The 18,413-nt window shown below is 39.5% G+C and overlaps 1 protein-coding gene across 2 annotated transcripts in view; it reads right to left on the bottom strand.

The window, feature by feature from the left end:
- The window catches only part of LOC126095768 (myotubularin-related protein 10-B), a 127,219-nt gene extending 109,106 nt beyond the window's left edge, over positions 1–18,113 (bottom strand). For both annotated transcript variants that reach the window (XM_049910574.1, XM_049910575.1), the window contains exons 1-5: positions 17,595–18,113; positions 17,462–17,513; positions 17,253–17,389; positions 12,650–12,808; positions 12,435–12,559 (exon numbers count right to left, since the gene is read on the bottom strand). In XM_049910574.1, the coding sequence (XP_049766531.1) occupies positions 12,435–12,559; positions 12,650–12,808; positions 17,253–17,389; positions 17,462–17,513; positions 17,595–17,657 (536 nt within the window). In that variant the 5' untranslated portion in view covers positions 17,658–18,113. The remainder of the gene's footprint in view (positions 1–12,434; positions 12,560–12,649; positions 12,809–17,252; positions 17,390–17,461; positions 17,514–17,594) is intronic.
- Positions 18,114–18,413: the final 300 nt, after the last annotated feature.

Raw genomic sequence — 18,413 nt, forward strand, 5'->3', positions numbered from 1 at the left:
GTTGTGTGCTGTTTTGGATGCATTACAGTGCTTTACATAATTTCCTGATAGCATTGGTTTAAGAGTGTTGTTAAAAAATATTGTGTATGCCAGGCTTGTGGGTTGGTGTTTCACTGGGAAGACTGAAGTAGGGAAGCTAAAAATTTGTCAGATGAGGCTCTTCCATGGAGTTGTAGATTACTTAGTCAAGACAAGAAATTTGTGGAACAGGGAAGAAATATTTGTGCCCTCCAGGCAGGATTAGAAATGGCATATTTTGAATTAGATATGTTGAACAGGAAAGAGACAATGGGAGCTGGGAGAAGGTGACAAGTAATAGACAGAAGGTGGAAATCTCAGAAATCACATTTCAAATTCCAGTTAGCAATCCCATTTGACTTGCTACATGAAGTAGGACAAGAGCCTCAATCAGTTTCTGAGCTTAATACGGCGCAATAGACTTGTAGGAATGACTTTAATGCTAGGAGAATAAAGGGGCCTTATGCAGGGATTCTGATGGTGAGCATAAAGTACTTAGCAGGAAACAGCATGGCTAGCAACATAGAATATAGCATTGAAGCTGACGTGGAGGTAAAAAGAGCAAAAATGCGCATGTTCATGAGGTGTTTGTCGAAGTTCTGTAGTGACATGACCAGCCCTGACTTAATACGGCTGTTAGCCATGTGAACAAAGAGCTTGGCGAATTGCTTTTGACTGAAATGAAGTCTCATATCTGTGCTGCACCTGTTGCTGCATTGGGAGATAGGGATACACTAATCATGGCCTGCACCTAAATAGGAGGGAGGACAGAAGATTACCTGAGCATCTTGTAGAAAATATAAGGGGGGGGGGGGGGGGGGGGGGGAGGAACAAGCACACAAATCCCTGTATCCCTGTGATTACTGGAATCAAAGGGGCACATATTTTAGTTTAGCGTCAGGTTACAGTCAGAGAGTATTGAAAGAAATTAAAGCAGTACAAGACCATAATATATATATAACAGTTCCCAGAAAAAAATAAAATTAATTTGTTTCGTCAGAACATTGGGGGTTTAAAAACAATATAGATGAACTTATTGAATGCCTAAAAGATGTGGAAAATTCTGAAGGGATAGATGTTTTGACCCTCTCTGAACACCATGTAACTACAGGGATTGAGAAGCTAAATACCTTGCATCATTTTAGTGTGTGAAGTTAACATGGTAAAAGGAGCAGTTCCAACATATGTAAAAGTTGGACACAAGGTCAAAGGGACCGATGACCTCAGATATTTGGTCCCATAGGAACTTACCACCACCAAGGTCAAAAACATTGAAAACAAATAGTTTGTGTGTTGATCAGATCCTAGAATCATGTGCTTGTGAAGTGTTACTGAAAAACATATCTCTGATAATTATAACAGTCTACAGATCCCCTTTAGGAAACTTTCAGCTATTTATGAGAAATCCAGATGCATTTTTTGAGTTGCCTGTCAGACAAGAAGAAACAGCAGTTCATGGAGGTTTCAATGTAGATTTCTTAAAAGATACAGACAGGAAAAATGAACTAGAATTATTGCTTGGGCATTTCAATTTAATTTCAGTAGTCAATTTTCCAACTCGTATGCAGAAAAGCAGTAGGACACTGATTGATAATGTTTTTATAGACAGTGCTTAAGTTGAAACAATTAATATGAACTCAATTGCTAACGAACCATAGTATCTGATCATGATGCACAATTCATGGAAATAAACAGTATGGTGCCTTACTACTCTGAGGCAGGTTCATACAAAACAGTGAGGCTTCTAAAGAACAGGACACAACATTTTATGAGCAAGCTAATATGGTTGGTGTGGGACCAGACATATTTAGAAAGAGAGACTACGTCAAATTCAGTTTCTCCATAGGAAATTTGTGTTAATATTTGAAAGTTGTTTTTCCTCAAATTTATCCAGAAGATCCATTTAAAAAAACACACATATTAGCTGTGGATTACTAAGGGAATTAAAATCCCATGTACAAGGAAGAGGAAAATTTACAGTAAAGGTCAATGTCAGTCAAGATCTGACATTACTTGCATACTACAAAAAATACTGTAGCATTTTGAGGAAAGTCACTAAAACATCCAGAAGTATGCAAGTCCTAACAGAAATAAATAATGCAGACAGTCTGATTAAACAAAGGAAAATCCAGAATGGAATATAACAATATTATAAGAAGGAAAGTTGCTACTCACCATATAGCGGAGTCGCTGAGTCGCGCATCACAGATAGCAAGATTACAATTACATGGAGCATTGTCAAACGGAAGACAGGACAGCCAGTCAGTGTGCAAGATTCCACAACAATTAACGTAAATGACAATGTTATGACAGACAATTCACAAGTTGCAAGCACCTTTAACAGTCACTTTCTAAACATAGCAGCAAATACGGGATTAAATCGTTCAGTTGACGAAGCAAGAGAATATATTAAAAATTTCATTCCACAAAACTTAAAAGAGGAAGTTTCAAAGTTTTTTTCCATAATGTTTAATGTCAATTTAATAATTGTAATTAATTAGTTCTCTTTGTTATTGGGGCTGAGAGCCTGCACATGTTGTAATCGATAGGGCTTGAACAGCAAAAGCCGTCTCACAACTTTACATACACTTGGTTATGGTATTCCAAGTTCTCGACTGGCTCTATTGGTAAACTCACTGGGACTGTGCACAAAACTTTCTTGAAGCCGTCAGACATCATCCTCTGACACATTTGGCTGGCCTATGCTTTTTCCTTTGCACACTCTCCCAGCCTGTTTAAATTGCTTAAACCAAAGGCTAATGCTTTTGCGAGTTGGTGGCTGAATACCGAATTTGATATTAAATGCCCGCTGCACTGAAATTTGTGACCCACTTTTTGTGAACTCGAGAATGCAGAAAACCCTGTGCCCCACAGTTGCCATCTCACTCACAACTGACAGTGAAATAGAACGATAGCCCTATTGCTGTGCGAAATCTACCAGCCACTTCTGAAACCATCACCGCCCGCCTGCCAAAAACTTTGAAAATTTCTCATTTGATTGGTATAAAGCTTGTTCAATTTGGATTTGTACTTGAATACATATGAATTTTTGAAAACGGGTCCATTATTTAGAATAACCCTGTACAATCACTCATCAAACAGTACAAGCCTTAAATAAAAATATTTTGCCAGTTGGTATTTTTTGTGATCTTTCAAGGCGTTTGCTTGAATAGATCATGTTACTCTCTTGAAAAAACTCAAGTATTATGGAAGTGATGGCTTTAAGTATAGCTGGTTTGAATCTTACTTAACAAATAGAAAGCAAAATGCTGTGTTGAATAATTCAGACACTGTCAGGACGGTAAAAATTTTTCATGACTGGGGGAAAATAACTGGCATTCCACTTAACATTCAACAAGCAAAATCGTTACTTTCGGCACACGATTCTAGTGTTATAATAAATCCCATTAGAGAGAAGGCAACAGAAGGGTTTGTCAATAATATTTTCCAAAGAATTATTAAGTTGTTAACTGAAAATGGACTCTCCCTTAATTTAAAAACAGACAAGATTCAGTTCTGTACAGCAAATAACAGTCATACCAACAACAGATGTAGCACATGAACAGGCATCACACAAATTTTTGGGTGTACGTATGATGAAAACTTGAACTGGAAGGAACATACTACTGAGCTTCTCAAACAATTAAGTTCAGATACTTTTGCTCTTCGTATAATTGCTAATCTTCGAAACAAAGTTATGAACCTACGGACATATTTTGCATACTTCCAAGAGTAGGACAAAAAATAATAATTGACTCCCAATCTTAGTACAGCATTGTTTAAGTATCAATTTAAAATATTCCATTTTTGTCTGTTAGTTACATCTTCCATACATTATTTGAACGATTCTTTAATCGAAATGATGTAGAACGACTCATTCCACATCATTTCAAACGATATATGGAAGATGTAACTAACTGAAAAAAATGAAATATTTTTGATTGGTACCTAAACAATGCTGTGCTAAGATTAGGAGTTTATTTTCTGTGATTCCCAACTATTTACGTTCTTCTGGAAGAATGTGTTAAGAACTAACTTGTCGTTCTTGGCAAGTAACCACAAACAATTGAAACAGATACAAAAAAAGGAAATAAAAATGGCACAACAGGCAGAAAGTCGGAAATGTTTATGAGAATTTATTTAAGAATAGGGATGTGTATGAGAATATTAAGTTAACAAAAGTACCATTACAAGAATATATTATTAATCACAATATACAAACGTTAAGTTGCAGACAGTCACAATGAAAAGACTGCTATGCATTTAAGCTTTTGGCCAAATGGCTTTCTTCTAACACACACACACACACACACACACACACACACACACACACACACACAAAACCAAGTTTTGTCTCTGGCTGCAGTGGCCGAACTGAGTTGTAAACGCGCCTGATGGGAGCAGCAATGAGGTGGCAGGGGTAAGGATGAGTCATGGGGCAGGGTAGGAGGACAGAAGATTGGAGTGGGGGAAGGCACAGTGCTGCTTGTGGGCTTGGGATGTGGTTGGGACATGGAAGAGCTACTAGGCACAGTCGGGAGGTTTGAGTGTGGGGGGGGACGGGAAGAAGAGAAGTAGAGATGGTGAGAAAAGACCTGTGTGTGTGTGTGTGTGTGTGTGTGTTGTGTGTGTGTGTGTGTGTGTGTGTGTGTGTGGGTGGGCGCGCACTGGTGGAACAGAAGCTGTGTCGTGCAGGAGTGGGAGCAGAGAAGAGGAATGGCATGCAAACGATGGCAGGCAGAGGGCAGGGGGGTTACAGGAACATAGGACATACTGCAAAGAGAGTTTCCACCTCCACAATTCAGAAAAGTTGGTGATGGTAGGAAGGATCCAGATGGTAGAAGATGTGAAGCAGTCACTGAAGTAAAACACATTATGTCAGGCAGCATGTTAAGCAATTGGGTTGTCCAGCTGTCTCTCGGCCACCAACAAACTGTGTAGGTGGTAGTGGAAGGAGGAATGGTATAGATCTCGTATCTGGGTATGTTGCAGGGATAGGAGCCATGGTGCAAGGGGTTAGCAGCCAGGATGGAATAGGATCAGATAAGAATAATTCACAGGTTTGTGTGGACACCGAGTATCATTGTGGGAGACGAGGGGAGCGCAGTGGGAAGGATATTTCTCATTTCATGGCATGATGAGAGGTAGCTGAAACCCTGGCAGATAACATGATTCAGTTTCTCCAGTACTGGGTGCTACAGAGTCATGAGGGAGGAGTCATTTGTGGTATGACAGTGGGTTTGTGGAGAATAGTAGATGAGTGTGGGGACAAGGCACAAGAGATCTTTTTCTGGACAAGACAGGGAGGGTTATTTCTTTCTGTGAAGATCTCAGTGAGACTGTTTGTCATAATTGGGGGGGGGGACTACTTGTCAGTACATATGTGATGGCCACAGGTGGGTATTTGAAGCGAGTTCTGGGAAGATAATGATATTTTGGTGAGGGTGCCAGATGAGGCGTACAAAGCCGTGTGAGCTACGAAGAAATAATTCCGCATAAGAAGCTTCTATAGAAGTGTATAAAGCTGGAAGAAAATTGATATAAAATATACTTGCACAATCATTTATAGAAAGTGTGCAAGGGAAACAGTTCCCATAACTGAAATAATGTTTCAATCATTCCAATTTGTGAGAATGGAGGTGGAGAAGCCATTAAAAACTGTACGGGCTGTTTCCGTAAGAGTGGGCAAAAATTTAACAGTACATAGAGGATGATCCACTGAACTATTTGAGGTAGGGAACCTGGGGTTGGAGAAGCCACCTTCACGAGATAATAGGAACAAAATCACATTGCTGTGTACTTTTTTATTTATATTATTTGCAGTTAACTGCAAATACCACCAATGACACAATGAACATACCAGGGGAACTATATCTTACAAAATGTGCTGAACCTGACAGCCATCAACCTCAATGCAAGTATGACATCAGAGAACAAGATTCTGACACACCCTGACAAATATACCTGGTGTGTTTCGAATCACATCACAGCCCGCTACAATTTTAGCAACTAATTCCATTATCATGCCCACTGGGGTCTCATACACAAGTGGCTTTAGATATCCAAATAGGAAATATGCATGGGGATTCAGGTTAGGCAACCTCGCAGGCCATGGGACAGGACCTCCCCTTCCAATCCAGCGACTATATAGGAAATACAGCATTGGGATGGTTGCATACATCCACACAGAAGTGAGGTGGTGCACTGTCATGCGGAATGGGTCTGTTGCTGATTCATAGTATGTTCTGTCATGGGAAAATGTGTATCCGATATCTTATGGACAAGTAAAATAAATAAAACCTGAATCACGACTGTCTAGTAATCAGGCTCATTGTCCTTATTTCCTTGTGGGAAATAAAGAACTTACATGTAGTTTACTTCCATATCTCCTTAAGGTGGCTCCTCTAAACCCAGGTTCCCTACCTCAAATTGTTCAATGGAGCATTCTGTAAGACCTGTTACATTTTTGCACACTCTTACAGAAACACCCTGCAAACCTATCAGCCTCTTCTCCATAATATTTAAGTTGGTCACAGAAATAATTAGTAACTATGTACAAAAAACTGGACTTAAACCAAGCGAAAGGACAAATTAGCTTTAGTTGTGGACATAGCACAATGGACCATCTGCAAGTCAGGTCACAAATTACAAACTAGAGAAACGAGTATGAATTATTACTTTACCGGGGTTCATGGATTTTGAGAAAGTCCTTGGCTTGAATTTCAACTAAATCTCTGCTAATAGCCCTTGAGAAACACAACATTGATTCATTCTCTGTTTGACTCACAGCGGAATGTTACCGAAATGCTGAGAAACTTGAGATAACAGATGCTTGAAGATGGACACCAACTATCCTGCAAGCACTTTCTAATGTATCTTCAAGAACCAGTATGCAATAAGAAATTAAGGAATATAGTACAGCCGCCTATATATACTTCCACAAGGTCTCAAAAGACAATGTTAGACTGATTACAGCAAACACAGATGAATTTAAGCAGTCGTTCTTCCTGCCCCCCATATACAAATGAAACAGGAAGAAACCCTAATATGTGGTACAATAGAAAGCACCCTCTCCAAGCACTTCACAGTGATCTGTAGATTTGGTTACAATGGTGGATATAGATGTTAAGATGATGTTATACTGAAGGAGACACATGTGAATGCTACAGCTTTCAATTAGAATATGTAGGTAGATTCATAAATTCGAAACTTGAAGAAGAGATGGCAAGTGGAGGTATCATAGAACCTTTTCTCAGCAGCCCTAGAGAAAGTTTTCATTACTTAAATAAAAAAAAAAAAGAAATGTGTGTCAATGGAACATACACGAATTACCTTTCTCTCGCTGATGACACTGTATGGTTTTCCTCTAGAACAGACAACTTTCAACAACTAAATGATAAAGTTAATTAACAGCATAAGTCACGAAGGTACAATAGCATTTTATGAAATATATAAGAGTTTGGGTGGCATTAGTATCCTCAACGGCTTTTATAACTGAGCAAGAGTGATCAGTTCAAATTAGGAATCATCAAAAATGAAGTTAGCATTTATTAGTTGAAATAGCAGTACAGTTCTGGTTTCAGATGATCATATTTTTTTATGTCTGAGGTACTCCTGGAGCATTGTGAAATGACACAAGGTCTTATTAGACGTGCTTGCCTCACCACGAGTGTTTCCTCCGAGTCTGCAACATTGTGTACTGCGCCATGGATCCCTTCCTAGTTAAGTTGCATGGTGTGGTCTTTCCAACAGTACTCTGCGGTTTCAGTTGTGATCCAGTCTGCCACACTTTTCAATAGGTGCACCACCAGTTATGCTCCCATGTTTCCTATACCTGCCATTGCAGCATTTGGGTATTGCCATGAACAATTACATCGCTGACAATGAGGTGCAAGCACCCCTCTCTCTCAAGATCCAACAGTTGGTGTACTTTAAGTTCAAACATTCATACACTGAACCCATTCGTTATGTTTGCCAGTTGAATAACTTTAACACACTTTCATAGTGGCCAGGGCTCGACATCTTCTGAACAGACATTGTATTGAAGAGTGACAGATTCATAAATCTCTTGTATCTGTATATATTTTTACATTCAAATCAACTGATGCTGCAAATACAGCAACAAAGTTATATATTATTTTTACTATTTGATTATCCACTACAGAACCACAGAGCATGCAAAGGAAAACATAACATAATCAACATGTATCTGATTTACATCCCAGGAAATGAGACAGTATGCACAGAGTGTCTACAGAAAGGTACCAGACTGTAAAGCCCATTGTAAACTAATAGCTAGTTATTCTGTGGATAGTAAGTCCAGCCAATCAATGGCATTTGGGCTTTTGCTTTGCATTCAGAACTTTTTTCTATGAAGATTTCCTTGCATTTTCTGAGGTCTTGTCCACCTTGCACCAGGGTGAAACTTAAAAAAAAATCAAGCAAGACGGAACCCTTCGGGAAGTTTGGAGCTAAGCTTGAAAATAAATCACAATAAGAAGAAAACAATCTATAATCAACAGACTGACAAGAAAAATGTACAAATTAGTAACTGGATTATAGAGCTACCTGACAAATTGTTGTAATCAGGGCAATTAAAGACAATGAGGATAGTTAAATACAATGAGTGCAAAGGCAGAAAAAGAAATATACAGAAAAATAAAAGTGGCCTACAACACATATGGTATACTGCACAGTGTTTTAAAAACTGAGCTTCCAAGTGTGAAACTGAAAGTTCACGATCAGTGTATATTACCAGTTTTGATCCATCCTTTCGGGACAATTTATATGTATGTGATAGCACTGCAATACTATGAAGCTAGAGGAAAGATGGTTGATTCAATGATAGTTGAACAAAGTTTACAGAAATCAGATGAGGAATTTATGACGGAGTTGGGATATGTCACTCACGTTAGAAGTCTCACTCACCATTTAGTTTGCCAGAGCCAAAGAAACAGTAAAGGTCAAGACATTTTATGATACGCAGCCACTAGCACTGAGAAATAAACTATAATGAAGGAGTATATTCACCAAGTGACAGCAGGGGAACACACACACACACACACACACACACACACACACACACACACACAAGGATTGAACTTTCACAAGCTTTCAGAGCCATTGGCTCCTTGGCTCCTCCTTCTGGTAGAAGCATTGAAGGGGATGGAAGAGGGTGAAGGAAAAGGACTGGAGAGGTTAAGGGGACAGGGGTACAGTTCAGAAAAGTCACCCAGAACCGCGTATTAGGGGAGACTTACCAGACAGGATGAGATGGAAAGACTGATTGTTGGGACTGCATTGGGCAAGATTTGAAATCCTGAGAGCTTAAAGGTGAAAGACAGGGTAACACGCAAGACAGAGATTACTACTAAAAAATCATCCACAAGTTAATACGAGTAAAAAGCGAAGTGCATTGTATGTAACATAAGTGGAAGGGGGGCGAAAAATATACAAGTCATAAAATGAAAGATGTAGATAATAAATTTGAGTGAAGAAAGGAATAGTTACTGTCAATAAATGTTGAGATGGAAGGAATGAATGTAAGTTAAGGCCAAGAAGGTGACCAGAAACAAGGACCAGTTGTAGTACTAGTTCCCGAATCTGGGAAACTGGTGGTGTCTGGGGCAAGAATCCATATGGCGTGTGTGGTGAAACAGGCACCGAGGTCATGACTCGTGTAGTACAGCATGCTCTGCAACAGGATACCGCGTGTTACCTGCATACACCCTCTGCCTATGTCCATTCACCCTTTTTGACAACTGGGTGGTAGCCATGCCAATGTAAAACGCTGAACAGTGTTTACATAATGGCTGGTATACGACGTGTCGTTTCACAGGAGACTCTCCTTTTGACAGTGTATGTTTTGCCAGTTACAGGGCTGTAATAGGTGGTGGTAGGAGGGTGCACAGGGCAAGTCTTGCACTGGGGATGATAATAGGGGTAGGAGCCGTAGGATAATACTGGATGAGAAGTGAGATGCTCCGAAGTTGTTTATTAGAGGGGTCAGTAGTACCAGGAATGATGGCCCAGGAAATCTGTTTTTTGGCCTAGGCTGTGATTAATTATGCCCAGTGAAGGCTGAAGTGAGAGTGGTGGTATATTGCTGTAAACAGTCTGCATCTGAACAAATATGTTTGCCTCGAATGCCAAGGCTGCATAGGAGGGGACATTTGACATGGAAGGTATGGCAACTGTCAAAATATAAGTATTACTGTTTGTTGGTGGGCTTATGGGCAATTCAGGAACAGCCACTGTTTCCGACGATCAGTAGAGATAATGGACACTGTGCACTCTTTAACTGAAACATCTTCACGGGCAGGAGCTATCATCAGAAGTCTTACTTTCAAGTGTGGTAGGCTTGTGCATCTTTGATCAACTTTGTTCATCATGATCTCCAAGTATTTTCCATTTCCCATGGAAGAAGAGGGGACACAATTTTCTTGAAGAGCTATTGAATCACAGGAATACTGATTGATATGTTTCAGTCACTGTTCCAAGTAGCCTCAGATATTTTCTGTTCGATGATTTAGCAAGTCAGTTGATGTATGATAGGGTGCCTGAATGTTTGTCAAACCAGGAATGTATGTGTGCACCCCTGTGAGCACAGCTGTTGTCATCTTGAAAGATGGGAGTATCCACAGATTAAGATGAGGAAGAAAGGCAACATTTGGTCACCATAAGTGCTGAAATAAATATCCTGGTTCATGCTCACAGTAACTTGAATGAATGGGCCCTAGTCATAGTATGTATCATCAAAACATCACAAAGCCACCTCCAGTCTGAATTACTATCTCCATACATTGTAGGAAATGATAAGAGTGCTGCTGCTACTACTACTACAAGCACACCTCACACACACATGACCGCTAACTCCAGCACTCGGGCCGGAATGCAACATCATGTGAGATGCAAGCAGCAATACTGGTGTGTGTGTGTGGGGGGGGGGGGGGGGGGAGGGGGTAGTAGAGTAGAGGTGGGAAGAGAGATGAACGCTGTCTGCTGGAGTGTGCACGGACTAGACTGCCAACAGGCACAGTATCAGGAGGCTGAGGGGCAGGGAGGTGGGGAAAAGAGGAACAAAACAGGAGTGGAGCATGGAAAGATAGACAGATGCGTTGGCAGAGGGCTGCAAATAAACACGGTGGGAGATGAGACCAACGGTAACAAACTGTTCCCACATCCTGCATCCAACAGTTTCCACCTTCACTGTCCTATCATCTCCTCCCCATGCATGATGCTGCAGTTTTTCATGTATCTCTGTGTTAGGATGTCACATTTCCTGAAATGTGTGTGTCATACACTAACATAATTTTGCTAATATATTCAGTGGCATACGTAAATACCATATGCAAAAAAAGTATCACAAATGCATTTAGTAGTAAAAAAGTAATAAATTAAAAGTCACACTTCATGGGGCAGTTTTACTGCAAGAACAGGGGAAATGTAGTAATTGATTAAGTTTTTTCTTTTCATCATTTTGTGGGGATTGTCAACGATAAAAAGTGTCATAAAGGTTTGAAATTATGGGTAAAATTTGTTGTAGGTCACTAAGTGCTCTCATTCTCATATAGGCTACACTGCTTTTTTCAACACACCCCTTTCACACGTAGGTAGTTCTTACCCTCACAACGATTCTTTCCAGACAACACATGACATGTGTGCCAAGTTCAAGTTTGATTAAAACCAATTCAGTGTACACACAGCAGTCAAGATTTACTCTGTCAGTTTCTGCAGCAGTAGCAGAAAATGTTACAAAAGACACTGTATGCGGTTCCTCTCGCAATATTTGCCCAGAAACTGGTAGAGGTGGACCCGCATTGATTGATATCAGCAATTCACACTGAATTTTAAAGCAATTGTCATTGTCAAGGCATCCCCACACACACACACCAGTATTGCTGCTTGCATCTCACATGATGTTGCATTCCGGCCCAAGTGCTGGAGTTAGCGGTCATGTGTGTGTGAGGTGTGCTTGTAGTAGAGGGGGGGAGAGAGGGGGAAGAGAGAGATAGGCTTCAACTTACCTGTAATCATAAGCAATCTCTAGTACCTGTCATTAGCGTTTTTACAGCCACTGTTCTTACATAGTGTTCAATGGCTGTGAGTGATTCAATATTCCTTGTAGACTGACCGACTGCTTTGATACATGAAACCGGACAACTTTATTCAACTGGCAGTAATGGACATGTCCAAACAAGATAGCTCCTGTCAGCCATTCTGTCATGTCTTCACATTGACCAATCTTAATGTGCTTGCTTCAAGAGTGAGTGTGTGTGTGTGAGAGAGAGAGAGAGAGAGAGAGAGAGAGAGAGAGAGAGAGAGAGAGAGAGAGAGAGAGAGAGAGAGGGGGGGGGGGAGGGGGGGAGGGGGGGAGGGGGGAGAGAGGGGGAAGAGAGAGATAGGCTTCAACTTACCTGTAATCATAAGCAAACAACAAATGATGTCTGGAAGGAAAAGCATGATGAAGCAATGCATTTGTCAGCATTTTTCCATGCCCTACAGGTGAGAATTTGAAGCTAAAAGAAAGTACCCTCATATTCTGAAAATAAAGACAACAAAAATTCATTACTGTCTTGTATGGAGTTCTAATAGTATGAAGTTCAACAGTACAAAAATTAATTGTACCAACCTTGCAAATTATGTATATCCCTTTAACCTTGTTAGTGGACACATTACTGCCGGGAATCAATTTCTTTTTCTTGTCACCAAAAACTTGATACACAATATCAACATTTGAAAGACAAACTTCATTTTCTGCTAGAAGTGAGTTTTGCTGACTTAAGGAGTCCTACAAAATAAAACAGAAAGTAATGAAGAACATACATTGATTACAGAGCTACTCAACAAACATACATATTGGAAGAAGAGAGGACGACAAGAAATATAGTAGCCAGTTGACATTTGTAGTCAAAGTTGCATAGTATAATTAAAGTACAGCATTACTATTTTACCCCATACACATGAAAAGTAACATAAAAATGTAGAACATGGTTTCAAAACACACACACACACACACACACACACACACACACACACAGTCGTACACAGATATAATCAGGGTTAGGGTATTTAGGAGAGCACTTTTTTCTTAGTGTAAATTAAAACTCTTTGGGTATCCCTTTTTCCTCCAACCATGCCTGTAATTTATTATTTTTTTCTTTTCCTGTAGCTTTTCAGTACTCTCTCTGAGCACACTTGTTTTATCTGAGAAATGACTTGTGAGTTTAATTCCATTTGTATACGATTTCAAATCAATATACCATTTCAGACCGCTGTGCAGAACACCAATGGCATATTAAAAATACAGAACTGGAGAAATCGGCGATTGCGGAGCAAAGCCTCATGAAAAAACATAAAATACTGTTTGAGGAAACCAAAATTTTGTCTCATGCATCCACTTACTGGGATTCTGTTATTGAGGAGGCTGTTGAAATAAGAATGAGCGAGAAGCACTTTAACCACGATAGCAGATACTATCTGAGCAATGCATGGAAACGAGCGCTTGATGCAGAGAAGCAGCACAGACATTCCTTGAAGGGTTTACGTTCTCAAAAAGTGGTGGCACCGTCTGCGATGGCACTATGTTATCACCGACCAATCACAAGCTGACAAATCTGAAGCCGTCCATGAACTATATAAGGCCACCACAGCTTCAGTGAAGACAGTCAATGCTCCTGATGATGGAGGCTATTGTCAAAAGCTTGAGATTTTATCCCAAATTGACGTAGCAAGAAAACCGAGAATGTTTTGAGGGGCAGGGGCAATGGAATATTTTGCTTGCATCAGGGAGCAGTTACATGGCTTTGCCAAAGACAAACTTGACTCTGGTCCCACATCTAGAGATGCCATTTGGAATTAATACAAAATTTGCACCACTGGTTTCTGTGGATGTTGAAACAAGCTTAAGCATTTACATAGGCATTCTAAATGCTAACAGAAACAGACTAATTTTTAAATATGTAGAAATGCTTAAAGTCTTTAAGTACAACAGCTTCAAGTTTATTTTTCCTTCGTCTGATGGGTACTGATTTGACTTACTTGTTTATAGCTCAATAACCTAGAATTAGTTGAATCATTTGAGTAAATCAGTCCCCTTTTCCCATTTTGCCTCATTTTAGCACATTTCCCTTCCTTTCTTCATCTGAAATTTGCACATAAAAATCCTAACTCTGGTTATAACACAGAAATTTCAGGTGTGCCCCAGGGAACTTTGTTGGGACCCTTGCTGTTCATATTGTATATTAATGATCTTGCGAGCAATATTAATAGTAACCTCAGACTTTTTGTAGATGATGCAGTTATCTATATTGAAGTTCAGTCTGAAAGAAGCTGCATAAATATTCAGTCAGGTCTTGATAAAATTTCGAAGTGGTGTTTCAAAGTGGCGCAAAGATTGGAAACTTGCTTTAAATGTCCAGAAATTTAAATTGTGCAATTCACAAAATGAAAAAACACAGTATCCTGTGACTATAATATCAATCAGTCAAAACTCGTACAAATATTTGGATGTAACACTTGGTAGGTATAAGAAATGGAACAATCACATAGGCTAAGTCGTGGTGGTAGATTACAGTTTACTAGTAGACTACTGGGCAAGTGCACTCAGTCTACAAAGGAGATTGCTTACAAATCACTCAGGTAGTCCATTCTACAATACTGCTCCAGTGTGTGGGACCTGTACCAAATAAGGTTAACAGGGGATATTGAATGTACGCAAGAAGAGCAGCACAAATGGTCACGAGTTTGTTTGAGCTTTGGGATAGTGTCATGAGATGCTGAAGAAAGTGAACTGGCAGACTTGTAAAGATAGATGTAAACTAGCAAGAGAAAGTCTACTTACAAAGTTTCAAGAACCAGATTTCAATGAGGACTCTAGGAATATACAACTCCTATGTATCACTCACATAGGGTTCGCGAGGACAAGTTTAGAATAATTACAGCATGCACAGAGGACTTCAAAGAATCATTCTTTCCACACTCCATATGTCAATGAAACGGGAAGAAACCCTAATAAATGGTACATATCCTCTGACACGCTCTTCACAGTGGTTTGCAGAGTGTAGGTGTAGATGCAGCTGCAATAGGTGTCAAGCATGTGGGTACAAAAACAACAAAGAGATAAATGGTATTCTCTCTCTATTGTAACTACTAAGACTTAGAATTTGTGAAAGTGACATTAAAGCAATAATTTGATTTACGTCAATCTTTTGATATCAGAGGAGAGATTTTAAGGAAACTGTAAAGTTGAAAACTTTAGTCTTGACAACTAAAATAGCTTCAGCACTTCAGGGACTGTGGAAACCCAGATGATAAGTCTGGGAAGATTAAGATTCTGAATGGATTGAATACATTTCAGTGCCTTAGTACTTGCAAGAGGAGAATGCTGGAACTGGTGAAGTGTGAGTGTGTGAGTGTGGTGATGATGATGTTTGGTTTGTGGGGCGCTCAACTGCGTGGTTATCAGCGCCCGTACAATGTCCCAACCTTTGCTCAGTCCAATTTCGCCACTTTCCTGGATGATGATGAAATGATGAGGACAACACAAACACCCAGTCACCTCGAGGCAGGTGAAAATCCCTGACCCCGCCGGGAATCGAACCCGGGACCCCGTGCTCGGGAAGCGAGAACGCTACCACGAGACCACGAGCGGCGGACAAAAGAGTGTGTGAGTGTGTGTGTGTGTGTGTGTGTGTGTGTGTGTGTGTGTGTGTGTGTGTGTGTGAATACTCATTTACATAATTGAAAATCAAGTTATCAAAACATAGTATGAGGTGCGCAGCACTTTGCAGAATAATTTTCCTTTGTAAGAGATCTGGAGGACATTCATGGTGCAAAGACAATAATACGATGACAGCTTCATTTGCCAAACAAGATTCATTTTTAGAAACACCTCACATTAGTATAATCACACCAAGCTATAAGACAAAGCCTGGATTTGACATATCTAGGTCACAAAAGAATCTAAGGAAAGGTAGGCGAGATCAAATGGTTGGTCAACACACACACACACACACACACACACACATTACTCATGCACTTCATACATGGCAAAGAAGTAAACCGAAAACTTTTCTTATGACGCTGCTTGTGCAGGTAATTATCAATCTACTCTAAGAGTAAAATTCTAAACCTAGTTGTTACCAATTTCTTATGTCTCATTTTATGAGTAAATGACAGGCACAATGTTTGCAAGTAAATACAGTTACAGTTGAAATAGATATTACTATAGTAACACACTGAAAGCAGAACAACTATCCCAGCATTTACTTTAGGTGGTTTGAGTAAACTACAGAAAGCCTACATGGTTCAATAGAGATTTCAACCACCTTCCTTCCAATGAGAGTAAAGTGTTTTCTCATTTTGCCACATCACTTAGCTCAAGCAATAAAATGCACAGGTGCATTGAAGTCCTACTTTAGAAATAATGCTGCTTCGGCAATATCTGTGAGCTAAAACTGATATAGAAAGTTGTGGGAGGCATCAAACATTTGCTACTTACTTCACTGTTGGGCCAATATGCCTGATACCCGGGTCCAGTATCAGCACTGTAATCACTTAATAAGAAAATTGTCATGCTGACTATAAAACACTGTACATTAACTATACTTCATTTAATATAGCTTTGGTCTTGATAATTCAGCAAGTCTAGCCCTTGGGGGCCAAATGAAAGTCAATAACAGTTCTTTTCTCAAGCACTGTATGCTCACTGTTCTGTCAGTTCTGAGGTACAATCACAACATTTTAAATATTGTTGTCAGCATGCTGAGAACATTTTCCCATTGCACTACAATCTGTCCATCATGATGTTATTTTACTATATAATGTTCAAAGCATCAAATGCTAACACGATGTGTAAGCCCTGTAGGTTCAGGTTTTTGATGGGGCTATTAATAGGTGAACAATGTCATGGTACATTATGCACTTTGACTGCCATGGGGAAAAGAGCAGTGCAGACTTACCTTTGTAAAACAGTCTATACCACAGTCACACACCTACTAATACCTCTGCTCCCAGCAAATCACACTAAAACCATCAATTTATAATTGACAAATTGGACCAAAACAAAACAAGAAAAAGTTTCTACATGTCAATTTCTAGAAAGAATCCTATAACTACCGCGAATTGACAGTTTTCATAGAACGTTAATCGAAATGAACTGTTTGAATTGTAAGGTACATTGGTTGCCCAAAAGGCAACAGCCTATAAAAACATAAAAAAATACAACGATATACCTCTTGTGCCCGATCGTCTGTGGTGACAAATGATAATTTGAAATTGGTGACATAAAGTGTTCCAGATTTGCCATGTTTCTGTTCACTCACTGGAGCAAACATTAAGACATTCTGTGCTTCTGCGATGACGACTTCACCTGTAAATTCACAACAATGTAATTTCACAAGCACCTTCAAGTAATGCATAGCTGTACTAAATAATTACCAACCCGCTAAGATTCTTGGGTTTAGCTCGGTGATGGAATCCTCTCCACTAGTATTCTGTTAAAAGATAAAGAAATATCCACTAATTAATGAATCTTTTATGCTGCGAATGATGGAGTGCTCTAAACAAGAAAGTACCTGCAGATCCTGATCGTCAAGTCCTACGTAGCTCCGGAAGCTGTTGGTCATTTTATCTGACATAACTGCTACTTTGATTGTGTTCTCGGAATAGAAGCTTAAGTAACCATATTTTCTATAACCCTGTCACTTTACGGATCAGAACGAGATTGTAGAATCAGAACCCCTAGAATCACATTTGTTACACATCACGTACCAGACATTATTTAAAAGCTGTCACTGCCTAATTGTGTTATATTCTTCACGAGTCCAGCATGGCAGCATATTTTCAAAACACATTACTCTCTTCCCTTAAATATTTTTTCCTAAATTGTCACACGTAAGTTGTGTATCAGTGGTGCACAGCGTGTAATACTTCAAACAGTCCTAGCCGTAGAGCTATAATTTTTTTCATTTCTGTCGAAGTGTTAATATGAAATATAAATTTTAATTACAAATACACATCGATTTTGAATTTTAATAAATTTGGACGTAGAAATAACCCAAAACAATACACATCATAGACGTGACGCGCATATCTTTACATCCTTCAAAAATAATTTCTTTGGTATTACGATGTTGTAAAATCTGTGATACTTTTCTCGAACAACGATTTGTAAGAAACACCGCTTATCACACAGACATGCATTTCATGCACTTTCTTAGTAATTCCTGGGGTGGTGGCACATCTGGGCTGACCACTATCACAAGAAAGTCCATTAACAAAGTTTTAAGAACGTATCTTCAATGATTAATCTAGGTATATACTACAACACTCTTCGTAACGCTCACATAGGGATCGTGAGGATAACATTACTAATAATTACTGCACGTACAGGG

The sequence above is a fragment of the Schistocerca cancellata genome, chromosome 8 (genome assembly GCF_023864275.1).
Source record: "Schistocerca cancellata isolate TAMUIC-IGC-003103 chromosome 8, iqSchCanc2.1, whole genome shotgun sequence".
Taxonomy (NCBI): Eukaryota; Metazoa; Arthropoda; class Insecta; order Orthoptera; family Acrididae; genus Schistocerca; species Schistocerca cancellata.